Genomic DNA, 15272 nt, shown 5'->3' with positions numbered 1-15272 from the left:
CTCAAGGTCAAAAGTCAACAAAACTTCGTTGGTGGTTGTAGACTTGCGGCATTTGTGTGAAACTTTGTTAAGATCACTCGAACAAAAGTTTTATTTGCCATATAATGTGGGAAATTGTGAAAATCACCAAATGTCACAGTTTGCCACAAACACCAGCCATGCCGTACTGAAGGTTCTGTAGCCATCCCATAATCATTTTTAAACTTCCTTTGAATATCCCCAACATGTACATTTTTTGAACAGTCTTTTTAGCCCCTTTAAAGATTTTGGCCCCATTAAATTTTTTGTCTGTTTTGTTTGCTGTGATGTCATCATTTATGGGAAGGGGTGGAGGTCATTCACTATGCCCAAAATGTTCATATTGCTAAAGTTCTGGTAAGTTTTTGAGTTTGTGTTGGGGTTAAAGTTTTTGCTCAAAGGTGAAGTAAGAAAGTAGAATAGTGAAAAAATTCTGGTCCTTACAGTCTGGGACTGCTGCGGGACAGAATATTAATAATACAAAAAAGAGACATTGTGGTAAATAAAATAGTCAAGTCGAGTTTCAATGACTGATGCTGAGCCAATCAGAGCAGAAAAAACCAACTTACCAATTGTTCCCACATGGAAGAAAAGGAGGGACGGCAGTGGCGGTTCTACCCTGAATTACTCCCCGGGCGAGGCCCTCCTCTAGCCCCCCCCCCCCCCCCCCATAGAGTCACTTTGTCCATTTATTGTAACTGAAAATACAGTTAGGAAATATTTAATAAACACAAACAATCTGAAATAAATATTATAAACTACAAATCACACTAATAATACACTAGAATAAATGTAACTGCAGCACTAAGAAGAGAAAACATTAACTAAAACCTAACCTTTGTGGCCTTCCTGATGCAAGCTTGTCAATAACGTCATCATATGAAATCTGCTCCCCCCCTGAATGATTGATACTAACAACAGCAGGTTAGTGAGTTGCTCCTGAGACATTGGTGATCTCAGGTATGACTTGATCAACTGGAGTTTTGAAAAGCTAACAGCAGCAGCAGCAGCAGCAGCAGCAGCAGCAGCAGCAGCAGCAGCAGCAGCAGCAGCAGCAGCAGCACAGCAGCAGCAGCAGCAGCAGCAGCAGCAGCAGCAGCAGCAGCAGCAGCAGCAGCAGCAGCAGCAGCAGCAGCAGCAGCAGCAGCAGCAGCAGCATGCTACCATCACAGCTTATTTAACATTATGAAGTACCGTATTTTCCGGACTATAAGTCGCACTTTTTTTCATAGTTTGGCAAGGGGTGCGACTTATACTCCGCAGCGACTTATATTAGAAATAAATCGAAATAAATACATTGTTAACCCTCCTGTTATGTTCATTTGTGAGGAACAGAGATGATGTTTCTGGGTCAATTTGATGTTTGAGGTATGTTAAGTGTTAAGAGTATGTTAAGTGACTCAGAGAATCAGCAAACTTTTTTTTACAGTAAGATCTTGAAGGCTAAGAACACAATATTCTATTTTCCAATGATTTCATAGATTCAGAAATGCAATAAAAGTGAAAACTGTTTCTACAAATACAGGATGAAAACAGAGTATTAGTTAGCCAATGATGCTTCATGAAAAGAATAAATAAATAAGTTTGAGAAAAAATTACTGTGAAATTATTAGATAAACAGTCTGCTATGATTGTGTCATATAAGGTTGTGAAAGTTAAAATGCGACTTATAGTCCAGTGCGACTTATCTGTGTTTTTTTCTACTTTATAATGCATTTTTGGGCTGGTGCGACTTATACTCCGGTGCGACTTATAGTCCGGAAAATACGGTAATATACAACAATAAAACACAACAAAAACTTTGTGTTACAGCAGAGCAGACAGACACACGAATCATAACTAATGTAACAAGTTAAGGCAGAGCAAACATTTAAGAATAAATATCTTAAAAATGACGTTATTTGCAATATTTGGGCCTACTTCAGTTTTGGTCATGATAGACCAAACAAGAGATTTTTCCTCTGCAACGTTGTTGTTGTTGTAGGGCAGGTAGCATTCGAATTTAGAAAACGTGCATCTAGCTATGCGATAATAACCTTTTCTTTGTCTCTTTTCTCCTCTTCTTCTCTTTTCTTTCTAAATTGGGCACCAGCTTTGACCTTTTTTCTCCATATTTCAGATGTTTTTGCATTTAGCATAAATGTCCTGACATAGGTATCAAGTCTGTCGACTAAACCAACTGTCATCTAAGTGAAGAATTTTTTTTTGTTTTCCCATTTTTTATTTGGGCATTTCACACAAAAATAACCAAAAAAGCATGATTTTTTTATACTTTTTTTATACCCGCAGCCCCCCCCCCCCCCCCCCTCCCGTTCGTCAAACATTTCCAGCAGGAGCGCGTGCAGCTGCACCCAGGGGCGCCAATTCGCTACATGGCGGCGCAATTTTTATTTTTATTTTTTCATCAAGCACTGAGCCGCGGCCCGCGACCGTTGCCCCCCTGGAAGAAGATCCAGCCAGGTTTGCGCATGCGTTTTGTGCTCCGTGCTCACCTCAGCCTGCACCCTTCACCCCGCGCCCCCTCCCTTCTCCTTCTTCACCCCGCGCCCCCTCCCTTCTCCTTCTCACACACATTTGCGTCTACTTCTCAAAGACAGGAGGGAGCGCAGCTGCGGGGCGGGGGCGCCGCCAGGTTTCAGGCTGTTACAAACTCTGTGATATAAGTAAACCAATAGTGATGCATAAAGTATTTTACAAGAGCTGAGCCGCTGGCGCCGCCCCTCCGTCATTTTTCCGCCCCGGGCGATCGCCCGTATGGCCCGTGCCTAAAACCGCTACTGAGGGACGGGCTGGATGATGCAGCAGAGAATGAATCGATGCTGGTTGGGTTTGCCAGTACTGAATCTATGAATGACAGTTCTCTGAGTGGAGCTGAAATATTTTACGAAAACTTGTGTATCCTCTCATATCGGCCTTGATGCAGCGGTATGGCGGTAGACCCATGATGGTAAGATTGCAGGTTCGATTCCTGCCTTGCACGCCCATGAGTCGATGTGATCTTGGGCAAGACACTGCACCTCGCGTTGCCTCTGGTGGGAGGTTGGCGCCAGTGTTCGGCAGCGGAGCCGCCGCCAGTGTGTGACTGTAAAGCGCTTTGGGCCTTGTAGGTAGAAAAGCGCTATATACGTACACGCCATTTACCATGTCTGTTTGGTAACCATGGCAATCAGGGTTAAAAGCATCGATTTTGGCAAGATTAAGAGCTCCTAAATCAATGATCATATTTCAGATCAGTGTTAAATATGTTTCACAGCCTTCTCTGGCAAACTATGATCTTCAAGGAGCTCAGATTTTCTCTTTTCTCTTGTGGGAATACAAACTACTTGATTTTATTTTGAAGTTTAAACCTTCATGTTTTGTAGTTTTTTTGATCAGTTTTTATGATTTAATAGTTTTTAAAAAACAGCTTGCTAAACTTAAGTATTTTTGAGTGAAACCACATTTGTGCTTGCATACAGTTTGCTGGTGTCCTGCGCAGTGATTACACAACTGTGCGCCTGTGCAGCCCCAAATGTCCTCTCCAAGAGACTTTCCCAAATGTAAACTGCAGTGATCGGAATTGATCCCATCAGTTTGAGACTGAGCCCTGCTGGCTTCTTCCCCGCAGAGCAGGAGTGCTCAGTTCCAGCTGATCTGCCTGTCTCTCACTCTTTGCTCCCCCTCTTCTCATCCTTTTATCTTTGCTCTCTCCCCTTTTTTCATTGTCTTTCCTTCTATATACCTAAATTTGAAAGAGAAATAGTGAAGAAGAAGAGATTTTAATATTCACACTCCTTTCCCTACAGTAATGAAGAAGAAAAAAAAAACAGAAAATAATCCCTCAAACCAGAATTATTAATGATATCAAATCAGATTTTTTAACATGCGTCTTGATGGGAAGCTGCTCCTATCAATAACCTGCCTCCAGTGGTTTTTAGCAGAATAGCATTGTTTTGGTACCTCCTGGTTCACATCAAGTTTGGAAACTAAACGTTTGGGCTTTGGCATGTGTTTTCACACCGCTGTTGGAAAGCCATCACTGTTGATGGGGGACACGCCGCAGCCTGAGCACAGCACAAATTATGTAGAAAAAAGCTTGTTTAGAAAGGGAATTCAAGATTCTTGAACCTTTGTCAGAACTGCCCTTACGGGTGAATATGGGCTGTCTGAGGGCAAAAAAATGGGCAAAACTGTATGGGGCAGGCAGGTGGAATGCAGAAAATATCAAGGTCATAGACCACTCTGTGAACTGGTGGAGCAAAAAAGGTTCATGTGGATATTTTCTACAAGCATCGTGTAGGCGCCGGTGGTAGGGAACAGTTATCCAACACATAAGGGTAAGTGAAGGTAAAGTAGGTGGTATGCAGGCACGTGCTATGTACTGCAAAGGGGGCTGTTAGTGTTGTTCAAATGACTGTCTAAGTTGATGTGCCACGCCCGACACTCAAAACACGCAGCAGGATCTCAGATTGCGTCTGTACATTGACTTAGCATTGAGACTGGTTGCCCCTGATGCTCGTATTGCCTTGGGTATGACTGCAGATTAAGGCTTGACAGGCTTTGCTTCAGGTCAATCTTCCTTCCTTAACATCAGCAGGATGCTGCTGCCTCTCAATCAATTGTTTTTTGTTTACATCCCCCTAACTTTGCTTTTATATTTTGGCTGCACAAATTTTGAAGTCTTGAATTTAAATCAATTGCTGACTGATGGACAAACCCAACATTCCTGTCTGTAGAAAATAATCTGAATAGAACTGAGTAAAACCAGGATGAAAGTAGTCGGTTTGTACCTGAACATGTCCCCGAGTCCTTTCAGCATGCCCTTCTTTGGTTTTCCCTTTTCCTTCCCTCCTTCAGGCTTCTTCTTCTCTTTCCCTCCTTTGTCCTTGTCCTTTTTCTTCTCGTCTTTGGTGCGGTAAGTGCCGTTTACCAGAGGCTTTTCCATGCCGGACAATGGCGTCTGGTCTGCCACCGTAGACACGGAGTCTCTCCCAGACCTGGAACTCTCCTCCGTGTCCTCCTCCACTGCGGGGTCAAACAGAAAGAGTTCAGGACCCAAAACCCCCTTTGATGACAAAGTCAGTGCAGCGTTAAATGTCATTTTAGAACATTGCCAAAATAAATATATTATTACATTGTTTACATGTTAGGTCGGATTTCTGCTTTTTCATTTTGTTTTTTAATACACAGCAGGATTTTGTTTCATCTTATATAAGCTTTAAAAAAATGAACGATAATGGCTTTTTAAGACTAAGCTGTTTTGTTCCAAACTATCAGTCCAAAGTATAAATTTCTTATAATTTTTATTTTGGATTCATCCACTGGTGATCACTTCTAAAGTCTTCATTTGGATGCAGTGACTTTTTCTGTGTCAAGTCCTGATGCAGGGACAGAAAAGAAGGGAGTTTTCTGATGGTGCATCCTGTGAGGACGCCTCCTCTATCTGATGCCTTTGATATCCGGTGTAAAAGAGGTCACATCCCAATCATCAATATGCTATCGCCACAAGCAGCGATAAAATCAGCTGCCAGATATTGAGCATTAGTCAGAAAGCTGTCACTCTCATGCAGAAATATGAAAGGCACAGCAGAGTTTTAGTAGCTGACATGCCATCAGTGTCACTCGGCAGATTTATTATGGCTCTGTTAATGTCATTTGGCATCATTTTAGCAGCCCACAATGCAATATCGCTGCAGCCACTGATGGGTCATTTCACACGGCAGACGGGTTTCAGGTCGGGAGCAATTTTCTGACGGGAAACCTGCTGATGACAAGTTGATTCATGAAACCTGCGCTTTTGTAGTTTTCTCAGAGGGAGGAAGGTCTTTTTTGTGGAAAGTCTGATATCTTACACGTCTCCATGCCCTCATCGTCGTCTTCCACAGTGGCGGGCCGGTCATAGGATTTGTCGATGGCAGCTCTGAAGCTTTCGTTGCAACCGCGCCCCCTGATGATTCGGGGGCGGGGCCTGTGGAACGGGAGGTCCCCATTGAGCGTAACCTCTGCTACGGCTGTCTGAAGACTCTCTAGAGAGCTGGACTTCTTCAAGCCCAGCGATGGTCCAACATCTTTTGTGGAAGAACCTGATGGGGAACGATACATAGATTGGAACTGTAGGAGATTGAAAACTCAGCTGATCTGGAAAAGGTGTAAAAGAGGGAAAATTTGGAAAACCCTCATCAGAAAAAAATCTTTAGCTTCTTTAAGATTAATGTAAAAATTTGCCTCCAAGTTTAAAAACTTAAAAAATTAATTTTAGCTTTTTTATATTAAATGATTATAAATCTGTTTACTGAAAGTCTAAAGTTGTGTTTTAGACAACTGGACATCAGTAAAAAAACATGAGTAAACCTCTTTTTACACTACACATAAATCCTTCATTATTGCAGAGAATCTGTATATTAAACTGCATCTTTAGGTAAACTAAAGTTCATAAACATCACAGGCAGAAGGTGAAGGAAAAATAAAAACATACTCATAAAGGAAATACCTCTCTCAAAGAGCTAGTTTCAGTCTCAAATGTAACATTGAGCAGCTGCTACAAGGCAGTTTGAAGTGGAAGTTTTATGAATTTTATGGAGTAAACTGAATATACCACAAAGTATGCAGCACTTTACGTTTTACAATGTAATATAACTAATATTCAGTTTGAGTACTTCATTTGTGATTGGTGAAAATAATGAAGATAGTAGGTAACATCATCCAGGGTACGTCTATGCCCACGAAATATCAAAAAGAGTAAACAATCAAGGTGGGTTTTAGCAACTGAACTTTAAATCTATTTGATTTTACAGATAAATTAAGTCTCTTTTCTAGGCTTTAGAAAAAACATTCTTAAAACTGAATTTTTAAAAAAAGCTTAACAACATCCAAAATAAAATGATTTCCATCCCAAAAAATTACAAACTGAAAATTAGAAAAAGACATTTAAACCTGCAAAGTATTCTCAGCCTCTGATGTAACGATATACTATTCTCCACCCAGTTCAAATCAAGACCTTCAATCCTGTATGCATGCATCACCTTTAACTATTGAAAGGATAAATCTATGTTTGTTTTCTATAGCTAGGAGGCAAAATGATTTTTTGTTTTTTTCTTAGCTGCCTTTAGAGATTTATAATAAGAATTAATACAAATAATCCTATGAGGAAGATCCTGATAAAAATCCACTGGCCTGTTTGTAAGTTGTAATGCTGAGGCAAAACTATCCTGAGAATTACAGCACAGAGCTTTTTCCAAAGACATTTTTAGAAAACAAGACTCTTTCCAACACAAATAGTGACAGAGCAAAGTGACACAACTCGAAACAAGACACTTCCTGCCACTTCCAAACCATCAGCAGCCAAGTGTGACCTCAGAATCCCTGTGGGCAGCCAGAGCTCTGTGTTCTTTGGCCCTCGCACCTGGGATTTGCTCCAGACTCACCACAGTTCTAAAAGTGGACATTCAAAGATGTCGGTAGTTTAGTGACAGCAATGCGACCACAGCAAAGACGTGTACGTGAGAGTTACATGTGCAGTAATGTGCAGTATTTGTCTAAATACTGCATCATCATAACTAAAGGACCACTGGGAACGCTTTAACACTAGACAAAAAGAAGATCCAAGTGGGACATGAGGTGTAAAAGCGATTTTCCCTCAAACCAGATGGCAGTCTCACGCCAAATATCAGCATCGCTGGAAACACTTGCAGCATTTTGCCGACCAGTTCATCTCTCATAACACAATTGGGAAAGAAGTGCTGACCTAAGTAAGCAGAAAAAGGAAGAGGAAAGTGCTGCAACAGATACACAGGAATAAACACCTGCTCCAGCTGAACGCCAACAGTCTCCTAAGGGACAAAAAGCAATAAGGTCTGACATAAACAGACTGTAATCAAACCTGAATGCTGTTATCTAATCAACCGCGTGGATCCGTGTACGTATGCGTGTCATTCCTCCTGACTGATGGCAAATTTCGTTACAAGATGAGGCTGTAGATGGAAAAAACCATCAGCAAAACTGGAGGAACATGACAGCTTAATTAAACTACAGCATTTCCAACAGTTGTGCAGGTATAATTTCTGTGCTCCCCTATGGCACGTTTCACAACTCACACAGTGGGGATAATTGGAAAAAAGGTGGGTTTGGAGGTGAAGGAAGCCATAATCTCCTGGGACATGTCACTTCAGAGAAGGAAGTAGCAAAATACTGAAACTCAGACAAGGCTTTGCAGCACAACAACAGAGGACAAGAATAGAGGAACGAGTGAGAAAACGATCAACAAAATGCCTGGAGGTGAGTAGAGCTCACGAAGCTTTCATAACTTTAATGATGCATAACCAGTTAGTTATTGGTTGTCTGTAAACCCTTTTTGAGCAGGATAATTCTCATAAAATGAACTGCTACAATGTCAGACTACTTTAAAACATGAAGCCAGAGAAGACGTAGGAAAAAAAAGACAAAAAGAAGCAAACCGCTGTGAAAAATACAATTCATTCATTCATTCATTTTCATTTTCTGTACCGCTTTGTCCCTTTCGGGGTCACGGGGCTGCCGGAGCCTATCCCGGCTACTTGGGCGTAGGCAGGGGATGCCCTGGACAGGTCGCCAGTTTGTCGCAGGGTAGAACGTCCACAGTCACACACCCATTCACTCTCACACTCACACCTATGGACAATTTAGAGTTGCCAATTAACCTATGAAGCATGTTTTTGGACAGTGGGAGGAAGCCGGAGATCCCGGAAAAAACCCACGCATGCACGGGGAGAACATGCAAACTCCACACAGAAGGGTCCCCAATTGATGTATTTTTCAAGTCCCCCAGCCGGGACTTGTACCAGGGGCCTTCTTGCTGTGAGGCAAGAGCGCTAACCACTGCGCCACCGTGCAGCCCTTACAATTCAAATACAATTCACTTCCAGTAAATGAGGTCTTGGAGTTAGTAAGCGGTGTCCCATTCATTTTCCTCCACCTGTCTTTTCCCTTAACGTATCACAGAAAGAACTTTATTTGGGGGCTTCGCCTGCTGCCATTCAACACAGTCAAACTTCAGCGCCAATATTCCAGAAACAAAGCATTACTGTGGCTTTCACTGACAATCGGAAAACAAACAGGAAAACTTTTTCTTTTTTCTGCTGTGACACTAATGTGCCAAAGTGGGTTTTTGTTAAACAGCCACCTGGCTGCAAGAAAAGCAATTAGTAACTCTAATTGAAACGCCAGGCATTTGCTTTTCATGGCTTAGATGTGCTGAACTGCAAATAAGCAAGTCTGGGAACAATGTTTACACTCTGTGTCTGTCAGAAATGGAATTAAATCGCTGAAGGCACCATTTCAGATCTGGCAAACAGTCAGTCACATTGGCATGATCAAAGCATATTTAGGCCGAGTGGCACTGCAATTCATCTCTAGACAAAGTCTGTTTTTCTGATATGAGCTTTGACAGGCCTGTCGTAACAAATGAAAACAAATCTGAAGCCAGCTCCAACAAAAGGCGTCTAATAAAGAGCATTTTTCTACAAACCCTCAGAACACATTTCAAAGTTAAAAAAACAAAAGTTAAAAAACTGACTGAGGTTTTGGACCATATCTGTGGTATCAGCCATCTAACTTTGTTATATTCTTGTCTGCAGTGGAATATTTTTCTATTTTTGAACTCATCTCCAACTTTAATAGGAACCTTCAAGTGGCGTTTTTTTAAGCAATACAATGCATTGTTGTGCAACATTGATACTTACAGTGGGGCCCAAAAGCTTTTAGTCAGCCAATTCAAGTTTGTCCACTTAAAAAGATAATAGAGCCTGTAATGTATCATACATCATAGATATAACTGAACTATTTAAAAAAGAAACAGAAAATCACACTGATTTAAAAAAATAATAAAAACCCAAGACAGGACTTTGTGGAGACACGTCACTCTCCAATGAGACAGAGAGACTTTTCAAACTGAAGATAGAAAAAGAACACTTCTACAAACAGTGGGGCTGGGTTGATAAAATCAATTAATCGATCTGTATCAATCCAAGCTTATTAGATCAAAAATCAACCCCCATGACTGTTTTTTGTGTGTGATAATTTGCCTTTCTGAAAAGTTAAAGGCAATAGACAACTTGATTACCACCAAAAACAAGTCTTGTAATTTAATTTCCACAATCATTTTACAGAAGAACATTTAAAATGCTTCATTATTTTTTACTGTAAAACCAAAATAGGGAAACAATGGCTGAACTAATGAAACTAAGAACAGCTTTTCAGGAAGAAACAATACACCATGCATGAAAAAATTCAATACTAAAAAAGACAAAGCTCAAATGTTTAACAATGCCGAATAATTTTCATTCTGTCTAAATGAGCTGCATCTCCTTCTACAGACGATTGTCCTAAAATGTCAGAGCTTCTGTGCAAAGGCAGGCAAATGAAGTGACAAAATGTGTTGTTATAAATACTTTAAAGATATAAAATATACTAAAGGTTAATACAATTTTTGAAAATAAATAGTTCTTCTACAATTGGTAAGGCAGAAGCTCTCTGCTCTGCTCCATTCTGATGCATCCTGCAGACCAATAGATCCACGTTCCTCTTTGGTTTTCTCATCTGAGCTGGGTCTGCCTAAAAACTGAACAGCCGGATAGCTTCAATATTGCTCACCATTTTTGTTGCACCGCTTATGCTAGGTCTGGGGTTTAAGGGGCTGTAAGCTAGCAGGAGAGTGATGGATGGGAAGAGGGGTAGGGGTGCTCTGCACCTATGGTCCCATCCGATGCTTAGAGGCAATTTCTACTGAATTGCTGCCACTCTGTAGAAACGGTCCTAGAAAAAAAACGATTTTTTATTTTTATTTGGCCAAAATCAGCATAATCATAATTTATAGACCCTTGGGAATGCTTTTACAACAGCTCAAAAGATGATCAAAGTTGGTCCTTAAACCTCTCAAATACGCAGATTCTCAGCTCAGACTAGGGCTGCACGATATGAGGAAAACTCGCGATATGCGATATTGGTGATTAATATTGCGATAACGATATAAATTGCGGTATATAAACAAATTGCAAAAAAACCCAAAACATCATTTCCGTTTCACTGCAACAGTTTAAAAATTATACTCCAAATGACCCTTGTCGACGTAGGAGGCAAACATCAAACATAAAAGGGCTCATTTGATTGATCAAAAACGTAAACGGGTCCTTCTGATTGGTTAAATGCTTAAAGGGATTTATTTCATTTGTTCAATATTTCAAGCTGCCATGAGTTTGTTTTAGCACATTTAAGGTAACCATTTGTTGCGATTTTTGACATCTTTTGCGGTATGCATATTGCACAGCTTGATGTTGCGATAACGATAAATTTGCGACATATTGTGCAGGCCTAGCTCAGACTTTCTCTTTCAGCTTTTCTGTCATCAAAAGTAGATTTTAAAAGGTTTACTTCTTTTCTGGCTGCTATGTAAAAGTACAGCTGACTCATCTGTAGCTAACATTTGACAGAAACACCTTGTGTAACGTGTAACGTTCTCATCTTTTATGACATTTTCAGCATGACAGACGGTAGAAACAATATTCTCTCCCGCTCACGGCTGCTAACAATTAAAGTTTTAGTCCTTAGTGTGCAAGTTTGAGCTTTTTATTCTGTTTTACACTCTCTTCACAGCGACATCTTCATCTTTTTGCAAACTGTTACTGTATGTCCTCTTTCCTACACCCAAAAGCTCCAATCCTTTTATTCCCCAACAAACTTCGTCCTTGAGTTTGAACCGCTGATTTCAGAGGCAGCTCTTTTATTCAGTCCAACCAACAGTGAAAACACAAGAGCTGACAAAGACAGATGACTCGCTGTCAGCCAAGTGCCTTAACCAAGGACAGGGAGCTTTTCTCCTCTCCATCTCCTCGTGCGTGCACACGGAAAACAATTAGCGCTCCTACAGCAACCCAGCCAAAAAGGGGTAAAATCAAATCTGTAGTCACCCAGGTGCTTTCACAACTGTTGAGCGGCGACCTTAAACTGTGGCGCCGACTCCGAGGCTTCACTCTACACACCAGCAAATTTGTCTTGTCAAGAGCAAGGCGAACACTAAAAGCCTGAAGGCGCAACACAAATACATAAGGAGCGGGGCAGTGCCGGGAAACAAGCGACCTGCAGAAATTCTGTCTCCAGATTAAGATATGCAACTGTAGTCTGTGTGCGATCTCTGTGACGTGCTGATGCAAACTGAAAAAGGAACACAAACAGCTGCTTTTATTTCCCCAAGGTTTTTTTTTCCATAATTGAAATAATTCACATCTTTTTAAACTCATAAAATGAAAAATCTAGCAAGTCAAATTAATATCTGGAGTAAAAATCAGACATAATGAACCAAATGTTTCCTTTCGCTTGAAAGCTTACATTTACATTTATTCAAATGTTATCTCATGATGATTTTCTAGCATATTTCTTATACTTGAGATCAACACAGATTTGAAAATAAATGTTGTATGTGGATATAGTGCTTTACTACCTTCATAGAAGGCCCAAGGCGCTTTACAGTTACAGTCCCATTAACACATTGATGAATGTACACTGGCACCAACCTATATCCACAAGGAGCAATGTGGGAATGTCTTTCCCAAGGACACTCAGACTTTGGAACGCGCTTTTAGCATTCACACTGGATTGTCGCTACTTAAAACTAGCACATGTACTTACAGATGGAAGAAGTTTGCCCTGAAGTGTTGAAGTGGTTCAAATCTCGCAAATCTCTCTCCAGGCTTTTCCCAGCTCTATTCCAATGTATTAAAGACTCTGTCATAAAATTCCGCCCGGACACAAACCGCAATTAATAGTTTGTCCTTCATGATCAATTTTTAATTAGTTGGCACTTCTGTGAAGGGAAAGGGATGTCTTCAAACTACTTGTGGATTTTGTTTCTTTGAAACAAACTTTTGCCTCATCATCTGGACATCACTTAAAGCAGCTGGCTAAAGAGAGACCCATGCTTTCTTTTAAGCATTTTGAGACAGTGAACCATGCCTTTGTTCCCACTAGGCTGGATTATTGCAATTCATTATGTTTCTGTTAAGGTTAGTGCTTCTGGTATCACTAGACTCCAGTTGGTGCAAAATGCAGCTTCACGTCTTTTAACATCTTTTAATATTATCATATAGTCAAAGGGCAAAAAGGGCTCTTCTTTTATTCCACTGCATTGTAAGTAATTATGCAAATTGATCAATTGCATTGTAAATTATTCTATTTTATCAATTATATTTGTGCTTGTGTCTTGGTTGAAAATGTAACCTTTAAATCATTCTATGTACATCTTAACAGATTTTATCTGGTACTCTTATATTCTGTTGTCTTTCTGTTTACATAATTGTACAGCACTTCAGGTCTGCACAAACAATTTCAGTGCTCTTTAAATATAGCTGGTATCATTAATCTGGTAAATCAAACCTTTTTAACATTTCCTGTTTTCTGTGTGTGTAGGACATCCCACAATGCTGTTCTCTGGAGTCTCTAAGCTGCATACATGTATTTGTGCACTTTAAGACCAAGAATACATCAGTGACTTTGCTTCTCATCTGTTCTTGAGCTTCTTCCGAAGGTGGGATGATGCATAGCTTTTTGTGTACTTCAGTTCTGTAAAATGACAACTGTTGTATTTTAACAGTGAACTAAGAGGTCTAGGTTTGAGATCCGTTTTCATAGGACTGACATATTTCAAAGTTTATCCAATCGTTCTATTAAGAATCTTTTAGGGTAAGTTTTGGTACTCTGCAAATGTGCTTCATTAAGGGACAAAGCTGAGTCTACTGCAGGGAGGGAGAGTTTTTCATAGCTACATTTCAGAGCACAGGTCCTTACCTGATCCGGTTTCGGGACGAGGGGTGAGGTTAATCTCGTCGGCTACTGTTAAAGGAGAGGGGGGAGGAGAAACGAGGGAAGATACAAACATTTGCTGTTAAATGAGTGCTCATGACATTCCACATGCATCAACCAGGTAGCTCCACAAACATCAGAGAGGAGCTTCATCTCAATTAGAGGTGGACGCCATGCGGGACTGGCAGGCAGCGCTTTGAAGGGTTTGAAAAGAGAATTTCAAGATAGTAATCAGACCTGTTGAGATATCAACAAAGCAGAAAGGAGCAATCTGGTCAGGAAGATTAGATATGATTATAGAGAGTGAGCGGAGACAGTGAGGCAGGCAAAGCAATCAGCGAGCCTTGATGCCACTTTAAGGTGAATCAATGTAGAGAAGTTGTTGACTATGGCAAGAAATGAATCTGTCTTGTTGCCGAGAGGATAGAGGGAGGAATACATATATAAAGGAGGAGCCAAAACATGAGAACATGCAGGAGGACCTTGGCGCAGTTTAGGAAAACTGCAAACCATGTGCACTGACTCTGTCAAGGGATTATTACAGCAGATGGCATCTATTTTGTTGTAATTTCTGTTTTTCCTGAAGACGCGTTTTGGAATGGGAGCGCAGGTGGAGGTCCTGCTGCTGGCTGAAGCATCTATCTACACATCTGTAGATCTAAAACAATGTTTTTGTTCCACAACTGAAGTGGAAAATAAGGTAACACGTTCATAATAATGCAGCTTTGACTTCAAACCTGAAAAAAAATATGCTCAATTTGAAACTATTGAGTGGGACGAGTTTTGTGTAAGGGATGAGAATGGAAGGAAGTTTAACATGTGACCTATAGGGTGCAAATTTGAAGGCTGTACCTAGATCCATGCTTTTCGACTTGCGTGTTTTGATGATCTCTAGCTGGGCGGCGTCTCCAAACTGCTTGGTGCGTTTCTCAGACATACTTTGGCGCCCAAACCCTTCCCTCTGAAAAGCCCCGTCGGGTTGGTTTTCATCTGGACTCAAGGTCCTGAAACAAGTGAGTCAAAGATGAACAGCACAATGAAACCTCTGAAAAGAACTAACAAAGGGAAAAACATGCACAAAAAATATAAACTAAATAAGATGTCATAAATTTAACACTGTAATTGTATGTCTTTTATTGGTATGAATGTTGCATGAAATGGAGATTTGGTTCATTTGCTTATTTTAGCAAGAAAATGACTGCTGCAAAAACCTAGCAAAACACTTCACAGTGCATCTCAATCACCTGCTATGCCTCTACTCATTTGCTGTTCTTATACCATGGTCCAAGTGAATATTAGATTCTGATGGGCTGAAGGGTGTTTATTAAAAAAGTTCTGGTCACGAAGTTTAAATGTTCTATATAATTGTGCTGCCATCTTGCATCCGGAACAGCATAAACACAGGTGGACAGACGTTATTCCAGTCTGTCCTTTAAATGGCTCTATGA

The 15272-nt window shown here is 40.6% G+C and overlaps 1 protein-coding gene across 13 annotated transcripts in view; it reads right to left on the bottom strand.

The window, feature by feature from the left end:
• pard3 (par-3 family cell polarity regulator) overlaps window positions 1-15272 on the bottom strand; it is a 340861-nt gene that overhangs the window by 101667 nt on the left and 223922 nt on the right. For 9 of the 13 annotated variants that reach the window (XM_011485964.3, XM_011485962.3, XM_020711398.2 and 6 more), the window contains 4 exons: window positions 14677-14828; window positions 13810-13854; window positions 5850-6080; window positions 4788-5022 (listed from right to left, as the gene is read on the bottom strand). In XM_011485964.3, the coding sequence (XP_011484266.1) occupies window positions 4788-5022; window positions 5850-6080; window positions 13810-13854; window positions 14677-14828 (663 nt within the window). The remainder of the gene's footprint in view (window positions 1-4787; window positions 5023-5849; window positions 6081-13809; window positions 13855-14676; window positions 14829-15272) is intronic. The other 4 variants (XM_011485960.3, XM_011485966.3, XM_011485965.3 and 1 more) reach the window with 2 other exon arrangements.

Source organism: Oryzias latipes, chromosome 17 (genome assembly GCF_002234675.1).
Source record: "Oryzias latipes chromosome 17, ASM223467v1".
Taxonomy (NCBI): Eukaryota; Metazoa; Chordata; class Actinopteri; order Beloniformes; family Adrianichthyidae; genus Oryzias; species Oryzias latipes.
Note: the sequence above shows the minus strand (reverse complement) of the source record. Positions and strands in the feature narration are given on the sequence as shown.